At 41.6% G+C, this 15672-nt stretch overlaps 1 protein-coding gene across 1 annotated transcript in view; it reads left to right on the top strand.

Moving 5' to 3' along the window:
* Positions 1–7032: 7032 nt before the first annotated feature.
* Positions 7033–15672, top strand: part of COG3 (component of oligomeric golgi complex 3) — a 74624-nt gene continuing 65984 nt past the window's right edge. The window contains exon 1 of the mRNA XM_058548194.1: positions 7033–7316. Within this exon, the coding sequence (XP_058404177.1) occupies positions 7143–7316 (174 nt within the window). The 5' untranslated portion in view covers positions 7033–7142. The remainder of the gene's footprint in view (positions 7317–15672) is intronic.

The following is a 15672-nucleotide window of genomic DNA, read 5'->3' as shown; positions in this document are numbered from 1 at the left end:
GAAAAGAAGAGATGTGTTTTTGGTTTTTTGTTGTTTTGTTTTGATTCACACAAAAAAGTTCACATACCAGGCTGTTTGGTTTGAAACAGAAAGCTGGAAACCCTGTCCCCGCCCACAGGAGTCCTTCAAAGATCACCTGTACGTCCTCTCCCCCCATCCCTGGTGATAGGAGCAAGGAAGGAACCTGCTTTTGGGGTGTGTTTGTTGCGGGCGGGTCTTCATTTCAGACCTCGTGTCAGGGCTCATTATCTTAGATTTGCCACTAGGACATATTAACGGCTTTTACGTGTCCTACACGCATAACCCTTCTAGTCCCTGGCAGTGGCAATGCAAGCTGAATGAGTACCGTACAGGGAATTAAGACCAGCAGAGGCCCGCGGTAGATGGGTTTCCAGTGCTTGGTCAGTGCTTGGAAGTCCTAACAGGCCTCCAGCCTCCTTTTCTCTACAGTTTGGCACAGCTGTTGCTCAGTTCTCAGGCTGCGGTGAGGTCTATGCTGATGTTCTTAATGTCAGAAAACAATCACGAATTCCTGTCAGGAAACCTCGTTTCCTCCACCCTTTTCTGAAAGGCTTCTCAAACCATTGGAAAACATATTTTTTTAATATCCAGTGTCAACCTGAAAAAACAGAAGCCATTTTAAGAGGCAAAGCCTTTATTTGGGAGCAAAGAACTGTAATTCAGGGAGCACAGACTCAGGTAGAAACCCAAACGGTGTCCTGATTACGGGCGAGGGCTTGGGGTTTTTATGGTAAAAAGGGAGGAAGACGAGGTAAGTTGTATTAAAGAAGAGTTCGTTGGTGCTAGAGAAGGTAAGGCTAGGTTTGTACTTCATAGATTGGCTTCAGGCAAAAGGCTAGACTTCATTAATTGGTTAGTGATTCTGTCATCAGCAAAGTCCAATTTCACCAGTTCTTACAAACATGATAGTCTTGTCCTTATTGACTTCTTGGAATGTTGGTGGTTTGATCCAATTTGAAAAATAAAGAAAACAAGACGTACAAGGCAATGCCTCTGAAATGGCTGCTCTGGCTCTGTTTTTTTGTGTGTGAGGAAGATCAGCCCTGAGCTAACATCCATGCCAATCCTCCTCTTTTTGCTGAGGAAGACCGGCTCTGAGCTAACATCTATTGCCAATCCTCCTCCTTTTTCCCCAAAGCCCCAGTAGATAGTTGGATGTCATGGATGCACATCCTTCTAGTTGCTGTATGTGGGACGCCGCCTCAGCATGGCTGGACAAGCTGTGTGCCGGTGTGTGCCTGGGATCTGAACCCCTGCCGCCAGTAGCGGAGCTCACGTACCCAACCACCAAGCCACGGGGCCAGCCCCTCTGGCTCTATTTTAATATGGCTCCACTCATGTCATCTTTCACACCAGCAAGTAAACTTTTCTCTGTTCCTTTATGACAGGTCTGCCATAATAGCTGCACACATTTTGTAGAACATTATGGATTAAAACAATCCCCCGAGGGGCCAGTCCAATGGAGTAGTGGTTAAGTTCGTGGGCTCCGCTTCCGCCGCCCAGGGTTTGCAGGTTCAGATCCCGGGCGTGGACCTACACACTGCTTGTCAAGCCATGCTGTGGCGGGCATCCCACATATAAAGTAGAGGAAGATGGGCACGGATGTTAGCCCAGGGCCAGTCTTCCTCAGCAAAACGAGGAGGATTGGCAACAAATGTTAGCTCAGGGCTAATCTTCCTCACCAAAAAAAAAATAAACCCCCAAAACACAAATTAGGTGGCATTCAGAGAGGCCCCAACAGAGTGGAAAACACACATTGCCTAAACAAGATGGAGCAGCAGAAAGCTTGCCTGCTGCAGGTGACTGCATGTGCCCACCGGCCAAGACCTGTCCTCGTCCTCACCAGGCAGGCGATTCAGAGCACCGGGAGTATTTGTGTGATTTGGGTAGGTGTTAATACGGTACTCAGTGGAGCGGTGCTATAAACAAGTACATTTTGTTTCAGGAAATTAACTCTGTCAAATATTGACTCAGAGATAGTCAGCAGCAGAGCTGGAACTAGAATTCGCTTTAATCCCCAACTCAATATTCATTCTTTAACAATTCTTTTCCAATAAACAATCTCAAAATAATGAAGACCTTGTCCTACTCTCTGCAAATCTTATTCCTCGGGGATAATTACTAATAGCAATTTGCTATGTATCTTTTCAGACCCTTTTTTCTCTGTGTGTGTGTAATTTTTGTGTGTGTGCATGTGAAATTTTTTAACTAAATATGGGATTACATTCATATTGTTCAGCAACTTGCTTTTTTGTGTGTGTGTGTGAGGAAGATCAGCCCTGAGCTAACATTCATACCAATCCTCCTCTTTTTGCTGAGGAAGATTGCCCCTGGGCTAACATCTGTACCCATCTTCCTCCACTTTATATGGGATGCTGCCACAGCATGGCTTGCCAAGCAGTGTGTAGGTGCGCGCCCGGGATCCAAACCCGGGCCACCAGCAGTGGAGCGCGCGCACTTAACCACTGTGCCACCGGGCTGGCCCCAGAAACTTGCTTTCTTAGTCCAACAATAAATGATGAAACATCTTCCATGTCATTACTTACAAATCTGCTTCATTCTCCCTTTCCTACAATGTTATTGAGGTCTAATTGAGTACATGGTATGTGCATATGTATACTACACATATTTAAAACGTACAATTTTTTTTGGTGAGGAAGATCGGCCCTGAGCTAACATCTGTTGCCAACCTTCTTCTTTTTGCTGAGGAAGATTAGCCCTGAGCTAACATCTGTGCCCATCTTCCTCTATTTTGTATATGGGACACCACCACAGCATGGCGTGATGACTGGTGTGTAGGTCCGCGCCTGGGATGGGAACATGCAAACCTCAGGCGGCGCTGAAGCAGAGCGTGAGAACTCAACCACTACGCCACTGGGCCGGCCCCTAAAATGTACAATTTGATCAGTTTTGACGTATGTGTACACTTGTAAGACCATTACTACAATCAAGATAACATTTCCGTCATTTCAGAAGTTCCTCATTCCCCTAGGTAATCCATAGATTATTAGAAGCAGAGTTGATAAAATACCTGGTTCTTCTCGTGGTTGCAACATTTTGGACCTGTGGTAGATTAAAAATGCTTCCAGTTCTTTGCCACTCCTCCCATTGAGAAGTGTAGTCAGTTTCCTTCCCCTTGAATCTGGCCTGCCCATAGTGACTTGCCTTGCAGAGAATACAACAGAGGTGACCTTCTGTGACTTCTGAGGCTAGGTCAAAAGCCTCTGGGAACAATCTCTTCAAGCCCTGAGCCACTGTAAGAAGTCCAAATACTCTGAGGTCCTCGTACTTGAGACACCATGTGGAGAGGCGCAGAGACTGCATGAGGATGTAGAAATTCGCAGCCAGTCCCCAGCTGTCCAGCCTGTGGCTATTCGTGTCACCCCAGCTATGGCCGCAGACACGGTGAGCAGAGACAAGTCTTTTCTCATGTGCCCTGTAGAAATTCCTGACCCACAAAACTATGAAAGATAATAACAAAATGGTGGTTCTTTTAGGGCACAATTTTTGTGTTAGGTAGCAATAGATAACAGGAAAAAAACTATTCCGCTATTGAAAAATATTTAGGTTGTGGCCACTTTTTCTCCATTACGAACTATCTTGTACATGGGCTTTTGTTGCATATGAAGAATTTCTCGAGGATAGATTCTCGAGGATAGAATTGCTGGATCAAAGGGCTATCTTCTCTCTATTTCTTCAGACTCTGTTTTGATAGATGTTGGCAAATTTCCCTCTAGAAAGAGCATATAAAAGTGGCCTTTCTCCTTCACCCTCCCAAATGTCTTTGACAACTCATTTTGTCTTCTTGTGTTTCATTTGCTTATGTCTAAATGAAAGAGAATAACCCCTACCTTGCCTTACTCACAGGGTTGCAAGCAAGAGATCAAAAGCGAAATCTGGGGCAGGGGCTGGCCCAGTGGTGCAAGCGGTTAAGTGTGCGTGTTCCGCTGCGGCGGCCTGGGGTTCGCCGGTTCGGATCCCAGGCGCGCACCGACTCACTGCTTGGCAAGCCATGCTATGGCAGGCATCCCACATATAAAGTAGAGGAAGATTGGCATGGGTGTTAGCCCAGGGCCAATCTTCCTCAGCAAAAAGAGGAGGATTGGCAACAGATGTTAGCTCAGGGCTAATGTTCCTCACACACACACACAAAAATAATGAAATCTGAATAATGCCTTACAAACAAAATGTCATCTACTGTGATATGGGGACCTTGATCATCTAAGGATGAGATTTCTCTGACCTCATCTTTGTCCTTTTCCCAAGACAGCCTATGCAATCCTGTCTTCTCATTCCCTCTGTCTCTCTTAATGCACACACACACACGGTATGAATACATGTATATTTTATATGTACATATATATGCAGAATGAGTGTTTACTACATCAACTTAAATTATTTTATGGGAATGATTACCAATAGTTGAATCAAATAAAGATATTGTCAAAATTATAGTAGAAAATTAAAACTACAATTGTATTTGTCACGCTGTCTAGTTCTTCTGGGAATAAGCTAATCACCAGCTGGAAACAGGAAGAAATTTGACTTCTAATACAGAGTATAAAAGCAGATCCATTATAGGAAATTGTATTTCTTTGGGGGAGGGGGCTAGGTAATATTTGTCTACACAGAAAAGAGCACTAGAGTCTGAAGCAAAAGAGTTCAGGTTGTTGTATACCACACTTTCCACTATATTTTGAGCAGCGACTGCGTTGTTTAAATGTATATACTTCTATGCTAGTGTTCTGCCAAATTAAAACACCCATAGAAACCGCTGTTACTCTGTTTCATTGCTCTTGTCTCTCTCCCACCCCTGCAGAGCCAGCTGATGACCAGGCACAGCTGTCCTCCCTTAGCTCTCTCAATGCTTCAATTCAAGAATAGTCCAGGCATTATTGTGTTGCATATCTTCCTCTTCCCTCATTTGACCTCACAGCAGCTGATTAAACATTCAGCCTTGGCCCAAATCTTTTCCATGGGTACCATGACTGCACTGCATTTCTTTAGCATCATGAATCACCAGTTGGTAAAATGCTTTAAGGAACTAAATATAAGATGTAGAAGAAAGTAGAGTGATCATGGATTTGGGAAAACCTGCAATAGAAACACATTTGGGAGAGCAGATGCTTATATTTGGCTCTTGAAGGATGATGTTTGGTGAAGAATTGTCATCACGAAACTCAACAGGATTAACTTTATTTCTGAGATTTCTGGAACTAGAGATCAGTCTGGCCTGAAGAAGAGAAAGTGAGTTTTAGGTACTTGGATTGATTCACATGACTGTACATATCTACAAGATGACTTTCTTTAGGAAATAGTGATGGATTGGTGTGATGGGGAAAGAATGCTCTGAAGCTAGGTTGACTAATTAAAAAAAATAAAAAACAAAATCTTACTCTTAAATGCAAAATTCCATGCAGAAAAAGAAGAAGAAAATAATTATTAGTAATCCCAACCATCTGTAAATGTTTTGGGAGTGTTTCTTTTGGTCAATAGGATCATATAGTGTTTCATTCTTCTGAATTATATCACAACCATTTCTCCAAAGAGGTAAATATTTTCTATAACATGAGAGTTTTAACTTTTGACTTGGAGATAATTTTAGACTTCAGAGAAGTTGCAAAAGTAGTAGAGTTCAGGTGTGCCCTTCATCCAGCTTCCCGTAATGTTATCATCTTACATAATAACTATGCACAATAATCAAACCTGGGAAATTAACGTTGGTACAATACTGTTATCTAAACTATAGACCTTATTCCGATGTCTATATTTTATTCTATAGTTTTCCCTTTTTGTATCCCAGGATCCAATCCAGGTTCTCACATTACATGTAGTTGTCATGTTTCCCTCCTCTCCTCCAATATGTAACAGTTCTTTGGTCTTTCCTTGTATTTTATGACCTTGACACTTTTGAAGAATACTGGTGAGCTGTTTTGTAGGATGGCCCTCGATTTGAGTTTGTCTAATGTTTTCTCATGATTAGAATGTGGTTTTGCATTTTGTGAGAATACCACACAAGTGATACTGTGTCTTTCTCAATCTATCATGTTAGGAGTTTCATAATGGTGATGTTGACTTCCATCAGTTGGTTAAGGTGGTGTCTGTCAGGTTTCTCCACTGTAAATTTAATAGGCCCCCTTGCTGTTAACAAATATCTTGGCGAGATCATTTGATACTATGCAAATTTCTGTTTCTCCTGAAACCTTCACCCACTAATTTTAGCATCCATCCTTAGATCTTTCCTGCTACAATTATTACTATTTCCCTCATTCTTTCTATGTTCATTGATTGCAATTTTTCTGTAAGATAGAGTTGCTGCTTCTCCCTTATTTATTTATTCAATCATTTATTTGTATCTCTTTGGACTCATGGGTATTTATTTTATTCTGTAAGTTATGACCATCCTATCACTTATTTTGTTGCTCAAATCTACAACATGATTTATATGGCAGAACAGTATTCCAATTATATGTGTGTGCCATGAAATATTGATCCAATTCTTCAATGTTGGACATTTAGGTTGTTTCCAGTTATTTGATATTATTAAGGATATCTAATATATATAAATTTTTGAATTTTTATAAATTAGTTTTCTAACAGCAGAATTATTACATGTTGGAAAAGTCTGTACTCTTGGTTTTGATCTAAGAGGCCGAAACTGTCAACATGTGAAGACGGAAATCACACGGTCCACACATTCCACCCAGACTACCCAGCTGTGAGCATAGAGGCAGTAGATCCGGTAGCTCACGAAGGCCCCTGCTGGCAGGGTCACTTAGCGCAATTGTCAATAACGTGAACAACACGTAACAATAAAGTTATTGATGTTGAGGAAGAGACTTCCGGTAGGGGCACTTCTATTTCCGTCGGGGCCTATATCCTTCGCCCTCTTCGTCTACGTCCCAACCGGAAATATTTGTACCCCGTTTAAAGCCACGTCGGTCCTGGCCTGAGTTCCGCCCACACCCTGGGGAAGCGCTTCCGGGGTCAGGTTATTCCGGCCCGCCCCGCCCCGCCGCCGGTGCGGTGCTGGAAGCCCCGGCTCTCCCGGAAGTGGCCCGGGTCTGTCTGTCCGGGTCCCCACAACCCCGTTGCTGCTGAGGGCTGCGGGGCCGTCGGTGATGGCGGAGGGGGCGCTGCTCCTGCTGCCCGAGGCGGCGGCGGAGCGGGACGCTCGGGAGAAGCTGGGTCTCTGGGATCGGGGACCGGACACGAAGGCGCCGCTGACCGCCAGGCAGACGGACTCGGTGCTGGAGCTGAAGGCGGCGGCGGAGAACCTGCCCGTGCCGGCCGAGGTGAGGTGATGGGCGGGAAGCGGGCGGGGGCGAGGGGGAGGCGGGGCTGGGATGCTCCTCGCGTGCGCCGGAGGGCCCCGGCCTTGCAGACCCCTGTCCAGGGTCTCTCTTCACTCCTCCTGGTGATGGTAGCGGCTCCGGTGGGAGAGGCCCCTCACCTTTCCGGGCTGTCAGGCCTCACACTGCAGGCGACCGCCGACTCTCGCGCGCGCGGGGACGGCTGCGGGGGCGTCCAGTGGCTGGGGTCCGCCGGCACCCAGCCCTCTTCCTGCGGCGTGGAACGGTTGGCTAGGAGCCTTGCCCTGGGCGTCTTGCCCCGGATGTCCCTGATGTCAGCCGAGGCATAAACCTGCCGCCCACCATCACCTAGAAGGAGAGAACACCGAACCCGAAGTGCTTTGCTTCGGGACAGCCTCCTGTTGGTATTTATTTAACACCTTAATGAATAACAACTCAGCTTCCTTTTTGCATGGGGGCACTTGGGGAGACCAAAACTTGATCCCAAGTGAAAGTTTCATTCATCGAACATTGAGCAATGAGTTTTCGATCGAGTGCAGGTTAGGGAGATCCCGATTTATCTGACCGATAGCAAATGCAATAAAAATGAATTTTCTTTGAAAGCTGGGTCAGTGCATTATTAGACAATGCTGGTTTTTGGTTTTAGTGTCAGCGTTTTTAATCCTAACTACCATTTCGATATTATGCGTTTTATTGCTTGTGTGATTCAATTTGATTAGGTATAATAGCAAGAAATACTTTTTATGAGTTGTCAGAGGTTTGACAAACTTTTTCTAGTTTTGAGAGCCAGGTTTAGGAGGATTTTTTTGTTCGCAATCATGGTTACTTTTGATGTTGTAAGCATTCTTTTTACACGATTTGGAATTGTGTCCAAAGGCAGATTGAGTTTAGAGACATAAACGTTTTTTTTCTGCCCTCAAACATTAGGGTTAAGAACTTTTATCTGAAAGTTTTCATGACTTTCACTATTGCATACTCTGTCATAAAATACAGGTGTTCCTGCTTGAGTTTCTCTGTCCACCTTTAGGATGCTATGCTGGAAATGGGTCTGAAATAAATGAGGAAGCAGGTGGAAATTTCTTTTGCTTGGCTATCAAAGTCTTTAATGCTCTGGATAATAGAAGTTGTTTGGTCTATAAATATTCCAGTCTGTTTATAATTGATTTGGCCTGTTACCAAGCAGGATGCTGGACATCACAGCACCTCTGGGGAACATACTCCACAAGTAACCCAATTTGTTTTTATTGTCTTAGGTTATAAACTATTATTCTCATTGAGCATGAAGACAAGAGTTTGGAGTGAAGTAAATGGAATTTTTTTATTTTTACCCCATTTTTTCATATTTATACAATCTAATACCTACCATTAACCTCATGCAGTCATTTAACACCTATTATGTGCCTATCCTGGGCTTGGAATTGAGGACAGAAAGATAAGTAAGAAAAACAAGATCCCTAGCCTCATGGAGCTACATAATTGTGGTGATCATGAGCATATAAAAGAGAACAAAGAAGGTAAGTTCAGATGGTGATCCATGATATAAGGAAAGTCAAACAGGATGGTATGACACAAAGGAAGGAGGTGTGTCCTTTTATATAAAGAGGGAAGGCCTTTCTAGGACAGTGACTGCCTAAGGTGAGAACTCAAGGTGGAAAACAAGAAGCAAGCCTTGCAAAGATTAGAGAAATAACCTTCTAGCTGGAGGAAAAAGCAATGCAAAGTCATGGGTAGAGGATGAGCTTGACAAGTTGAAGGGTTCAGTGAGGGTCTTCTGGTACATGCAGCCTTGGTATTGGATTCCTGTGAGAATGAAATAGCCTGTCGTTTACCCATCCTGGAATCTTTAAGGGGGAAGTTCTCATTGCTCCTCAGCTCTCTACAGTCCTCATTTCCCCTTATATGTCTGGTGGGAAGACTTTGGAATTGGAGTTTTTGTCCCTGTTACCACTCTTTTAACACTGGCACTGAAAAAGAATGCCTCGATTTTTATTTTGTCCAACCAGCGTACCTGTAAAGGATTTTCTGTAGTGTTTCACAATTTTCACAAGATAAATTACTTCCTGAACAACGGAAACTAGGCAAGTTAGTTGAAGAGCAAGAGGCTAGCTAACTCTCAGCAAATATCATAAAGCTATTAACTTCTTTAGAAAATAGCTTTCTGTTTTATGAAGGAGAACTAGTCTTATCTTGGAAAGCAGTTACACCTTTTTATTTGGCATTAGATAAAAATTTGCGGTGGCATATTAGCTAGACTGGTTTCTTTGCCAGGGCAAATTTTTTAGTAGTGAGTGCCTTTTTCTTTCTACTGAACTTAGTAATTCTTGATAAAATGCTAAAATAATTTACCTTGAAATTTACTTGTAATTTACTGTTGCAATTGTTTCCTTGAAGGCTATGTGACCTTAGACATCATATTTAACTTCTCTGAGCCTACTTTTTTTTTTTGTGAGGAAGATCAGCCCTGAGCTAACATCCATGCCACTCCTCCTCTTTTTGCTGAGGAAGACTGGCCCTGGGCAAACATCTGTGCCCATCTTGCTCCAAACAGAGAAAGTAATATCAGGTTTCATTCAGGGAAGAATTGATTAGATTGATCTATTATAAAAGTGATTTTTTCCAACCCAGAGCTATGCAAAAAGTAAAGCTTGAGAGAGAAAGGTGTATTTGCTTGTTTTTTCCTGGACCTGCTCAGCTGGTCAGGCAAGGCTTGATAGTTTATTATAATTATTATTTAATAATGTTAGTGTCCCCATTTAGATAAAGTATACAGTAGCTCTCCAGGACTTCCAACCAGGAACCTGGATCTCTTTTCTTATCTTTCTAGTGGTATCTGCCTGCTCCATCTTGAAGTCAGGACAGTGTGAGTGAGCAGAGGCATTCAGTCATCTCCTCTTCAGGAGTGAATGAGAGGTCAGAACAGGGAAGTTTGTGACACCACCACCCCCCTTCCTGATTTGCCATTCTATTCCATGTACTTTGAGAAAAGAAGACAGCTGGGCGAAAGTATCTGATGGGAACATTTTCTCATGTGCTCCTAAAAAGCAACTTGTTTTATTACTTTAAAAAATTATTTCTTGCAGTGTGGCTTCTCTCTTGCTTGGTTTGAGAGAAAATGGTTTTGTATTAGTGAGAACAAGGGAACAGGACAGGAAGGCTCCTGCTTCCGATATTGAAAAGCCCTTATGATTGCAAGGTTGTTAGTATTTGTGTGTAAACTAATCAAATAGAATGCTCTTTCATACATTCAAATGATCATATTTACTCACAACATCTAGATTCCAGATTATATCTGGAATATATATAGTACCTTCTAAAGTATCCAGAGTTTTTATATGATTTTATTTTCTAAAATAAATTAGAAGATAAATATTTTTTGATTCAAGATGACAGATTGAGCACATGTGTATGACACCCCTGGATCCTTTTGACGTGACAGTAATAAATGTGTGGCACACCAAAAACAAAGACAATATCAATGAACCTGTAATTTTAGTAAATTTATGGAAATCAAGAAGCGTGTAGTATCTTTTAAAAAATCAATCTGGGGCTGGCCCTGTGGCCTGGTGGTTAAGTTCGACGTGCTCTCCTTTGGTGGCCTACATTTGGTTGCTGGGTGTGGACCTACACCACTCGTCGGTGGCCATGCTGAGGTGGGGAACCATATACAAAATAGAGGAGGATTGGCACAGATGTCAGCTCAGGGCAAATCTTCCTCAAGCAAAAAAAAAAAAAAATCAATCTAAAGACTTAATTACAGAACAAGGTGTAAATGTTGTAAATTGTGACAATCTAAAAAATGGGATGGTTTAGGTGATAGAATTTGAGAGTAGATATAGAAGAAAATATTAGGGTACTCATTTCTTTGTTTTACATAGTGGGGAGTCAATAGATAGGACCTAAAATTGATGAATTCAAACACAATGCTGTAAATCTGTGTTTTAAAGTTATGGAGTAACCATCAAAAATATTGAAAATGGTTAAATTGGTTAAAAGTGGGGTGGGGCAGGATTTTACTTTTCATTTTAACTCTTCTGATGATTTGGAATAAAAATTATGTTCATGTGTTTTGAATAATTTCTATAAAAGACAACTGATAAAAATTGCAAATGGTCTCCTTGGTTCCTTCTACTTTTAAAGTTCTTCATTCTATCCTCAAATTCCTTAGAAATATTTCTCAAATTATAAACGTTGCTGTTGCCTCAGAGAAGAAGAATTGGAAGAGCAGAGAAGAGGGGAAGAAAGGAGACTTGCTTTTCACATAAGTAATCGTTGTGTACTCCTGGACTTTTAAAATAATGAGCCTGTTATAGTTTAATGACAATCAGAGAGTTATGCATTTAAAATAAGAGAGTAAATTCCATCTTTGCCTTATACTCTGTTGAGAGACAGTTGAAAATGCTACATATTAAATGAAAAAGGCAAGGTTTATATAGCATACTGTTATTTGGGTTTAAAAAAAAAGGTGAGCTTCCTTTGTGTCTGCATAGACTATCTTAGGAAAGATTCATGAGAAACTAGTAACATTGATAGCCTCTGAGGAGGGAACTGGATGGTTGGGGAATGGCTCCAGAGGAATGAGACTTTTCACTGAATATCCTTTGTATTTTGTGCCATGAGAATTTATTATCTGTTCGAATAAATACATTTAAAGGGACTGGTATGTATATTACAAATGATTCTGGAACAAGAGGAATTTTACTTTTTATCTGGAATTTATTGTATATTATGAGGTAGTACTAGAATTATGTGGTGTAAGATTTCATGAACTCTGATAGGAGAATATGATTATTCTATTACTTTTTCATTTTGCGAAACTATAATATGAGGTATAACAACCAGGGTTTTGACGTTGATCTACATTAGTTTTCAAGATACATTTATAATCTTTTTTCTCAAAAGAAATTGAATTATAGATGGGTATTGGAGGATGAATTTGCTAGGTCCTCTGTGTGTTTTCAGTTTTTTAAGTGGTTGCCCGAGGGTTTACAACATCTTTCTTAAATTAGTCACAGTCTACCTTTAAATATTATACCACTTCGTGTATAAGAACCTTACCAAGTATGCTCCCGATTCTCCCTTTCCCTCTTTTCTGCTGTTGTCAGGCATTTGACTTCTGCGTATGTCATAAACCCATAATACATTGCTACTATTTTTGCTTTTGACATTTATCTTTCTGAGTGATTAAAAATAAAAAAAATTTGTCATATTTACCTTATTTTAACCATTTTGGTAGCTCTTCATTTTTTTTGGTAGATCCAGGTTTCCATCTGGTATATTCCGTCTGCCTGAAAACCTTTATTTCTTGTAATATAGGTCTGCTGGAAATGAATTCTCTCAGCTTTTGTTTGTTTAAACAGTCTATTTCTCTTTCATTTAAAAAAGATATTCTCACTAGGTATAGAATTCTGGATCAACAAGTTTTTTTTCCTTTTATCACTTTAAAGATGTTACTCCGTTGTCTTCTGATTTGCATAATTTCTGATGAGAAGTTTCTTATACTTCTTATCTTTGTTCCTCTGACTGCCTTCAAGATTTTCTCTTTATCTTTGGTTTCAGGAGTTTGATGTGTCTGGGTGTGTGTGTGTGTGTGTGTGTGTATTCTGCTTGGGATTCTCTGAGCTTCTCAGAGGTATAGTTTGGTGTCTTTCATTATTTTTGGAAAATTCTTAACTATTATCTCTTTAAATATTTCTTTTACTCCATTCTCTCTTTCTCTTTCTTTTGGGATTTAAGTTACGTGTACATTAGATCATTTGATGCCATTCCACAGTTCTTGGATGCTGTGTTCAGTTTTTATTTTTGCACTCTGTTTCCTCTTTATGTTTAATTTTGGGTGATTTTTATTGACCTATCTTAAGGTTAACTGATTCTTTCCTTGGCTGTATTGAGTGTACCTATGAGTCCATTACAGGTATTCTTCATCTCTGTTACCTTGATTTCTGTTTCTAGCATTTCCACACATATGGTTTTTATTTTTCTGCTGAAATTCTACATCTGTTCCTTCACTTTATATTTTATTCTAGAGCTTTTAACATATTAGTCACAGTTATTTTAAATTCTGTGTCTGATAGCTCCAGTATCCAGGTCATCTGAGTCATACTCTGTTGATTGCTTTGTCTCTTGACAATGAGTTGTTTTTCCTTGCTTTTTAATATAATTTTTGAGTGAATACTGGACATTGTGTGCAGGACAGTAGACAATAAGGAAGATAGTATTAATGTCTGGAAATGAGTATACCTTTTCTGTTAGGTCATTAGTGTGGGAGGTTGAATCAATCTAGTGAGGAGCTGAGCTAGGTGTAGGTTTTGTTGTTGCTCTGGTTATCTTTAGTTTACCAGTGGCTTTAAATTTCTCTAGTGTGACCTTTTGCCTAGGGTGGGGACTGGGTTGCTGCAGAGTTTTCTTAATGTTTCTTGTCTATCCTCAGCTTTGGCTGTGCTGTGTGCCTGTGTCTCAGAGGGTATCTGTGCTTTTGCCCCTCCCATAGCAGTGGGCTGCTGGTGCTTTATAGCCTGGTAGTGGTAGTTGGGAGTTTTCTCTCATCCAGGTCCAGCTTCAGTCTTAGGCAGGCGCTTTTCCTCCGGGTCTTGGAGGTAGAGCTTTCTTACTGATTCTGGCCTCCTCTGACAGCAAGAGACGTCTAATGTTCTGGGTCTTGGATGGTTTGTTGCCTCCCTCTGGGGTTAGTGGTTGTTTTCTTTTCCCTTTCCCCGGCTGTGGTGGGTCTTCCTCTGTGCCCTAGGGTTGATTGGGTTTGCTGCCCTTCTTTCAGTGTCTTAAGACTTCTGTCCCCCTGGGGAGAAGGGTCGAGGTGGGGCTTGGTGCCCTGCTTTCCCACAACCACTCCCCTCTTCCAGGCCTGCACCACCTTGTCTGCATTCTTTCTCACGAGCAGCTGGTGGTGGTCTGTGGAGACTGTGTGAGTGAGTGTGAACTCCTCTTGTGTCTGCGGCTTACAGGCGTTCTATACTCACCGTCTAGCCTTTAGCAATTTGTAAGAAATTTTAGCTGAATTCTTCTTACCTACTTGTATAGTGCTGGTCATTTGTTTTTTCCCATGATCTGCTACAGGTGAGCCAGAGCTCTCATTCTGTTTCTCCCTAGAGGTGCCCATCTTTCCCTAGATTTTAAGCTACTGTTACTCGGCAACCTCAGCTCTCTGATGGATTCAGGAATAGTTATGATTTTGTAGATTATTTGTCTTTTTCTTATTGTTAGGGTGCAAACAACACTCTGTCCAGCTTTCTTTATCCTAGCCTAGTCTCCATGTGCTTTCTGGTATATTTTTCAAATCTGAGCCTGATCCATGTCCACTTACCCTCCCCACCCCCCTTAGGTATCATGTAAACAGTGTTGATAGAATTATGTAATTGAATTTTGTAATGATCAGTTCATATAGAACGAAATTTTACTACTAAAATATAATTTTGTAAAGATAGCTTTCTGACAATTCTGTTCCCAAGAAGCAGTATAGATTCAGATTTATAAATTTACTTACTCTGTTGCTGGTAATAAATAGAAATAATAATAATATGATAAATAGCATTAATTCAAATTTATTGAGCGTTTACTATGTGGCGGGCATCATGCTAAGTACATATAGCGTTGTCTCTGGTTCATTTCCTCCCCCTCTCCAAGAAGACAGCTTGTTGTTGGTAATTGGGGTAGTTCTACAGAGCAGAAGCAGATGGGACTTAGCACAGCTTTCTCTGTCTTCCAGAACCCCTGATGGCAGCACACAGTTGCTGGTGACACTTTAGTCTCAAGATAGATTCTCACCGGATTTGAGAAACTTAATTCTTACTGCACCACAGTTCTTTTATACTCAGGGATTATGTCACCATTCTGGAAGAGTTGACATGAACAAGTGATGCCCTTAATAAGACATATTTACATACATCCAGGACTCCCTTGGCTCTTGTTTTTTTTTGAGGAAGATCAGCCCTGAACTAACATCCATGCTAATCCTCCTCTTTTTGCTGAGGAAGACTGGCTCTGAGCTAACATCTATTGCCAGTCCTCCTCCTTTTTTCCCCCAAAGCCCCAGTAGATAGTTGTATGTCATAGTTGCACATCCTTCTAGTTGCTGTATGTGGGATGCGGCCTCAGCATGGCCGGAGAAGCGGTGCGTCGGTGCGCGCCTGGGATCTGAACCCCGGGCCGCCAGTAGCAGAATGCGCGCACTTAACCGCCAAGCCACAGGGCTGGCCTCTCCCCTGGCTCTTGAGTCAGAGGCATTTGTGAGGAGAAAGCAGATTGAGGACTTTTTTTGGCTGCAGCTTCCCAGCATTCCAAGAAGCCTGTTTTCCCACACCTGTGTTTTTTTCTTTTCACAGTG

Source organism: Diceros bicornis, chromosome 9, assembly GCF_020826845.1.
Source record: "Diceros bicornis minor isolate mBicDic1 chromosome 9, mDicBic1.mat.cur, whole genome shotgun sequence".
Classification (NCBI taxonomy): Eukaryota; Metazoa; Chordata; class Mammalia; order Perissodactyla; family Rhinocerotidae; genus Diceros; species Diceros bicornis.
Note: the sequence above shows the minus strand (reverse complement) of the source record. Positions and strands in the feature narration are given on the sequence as shown.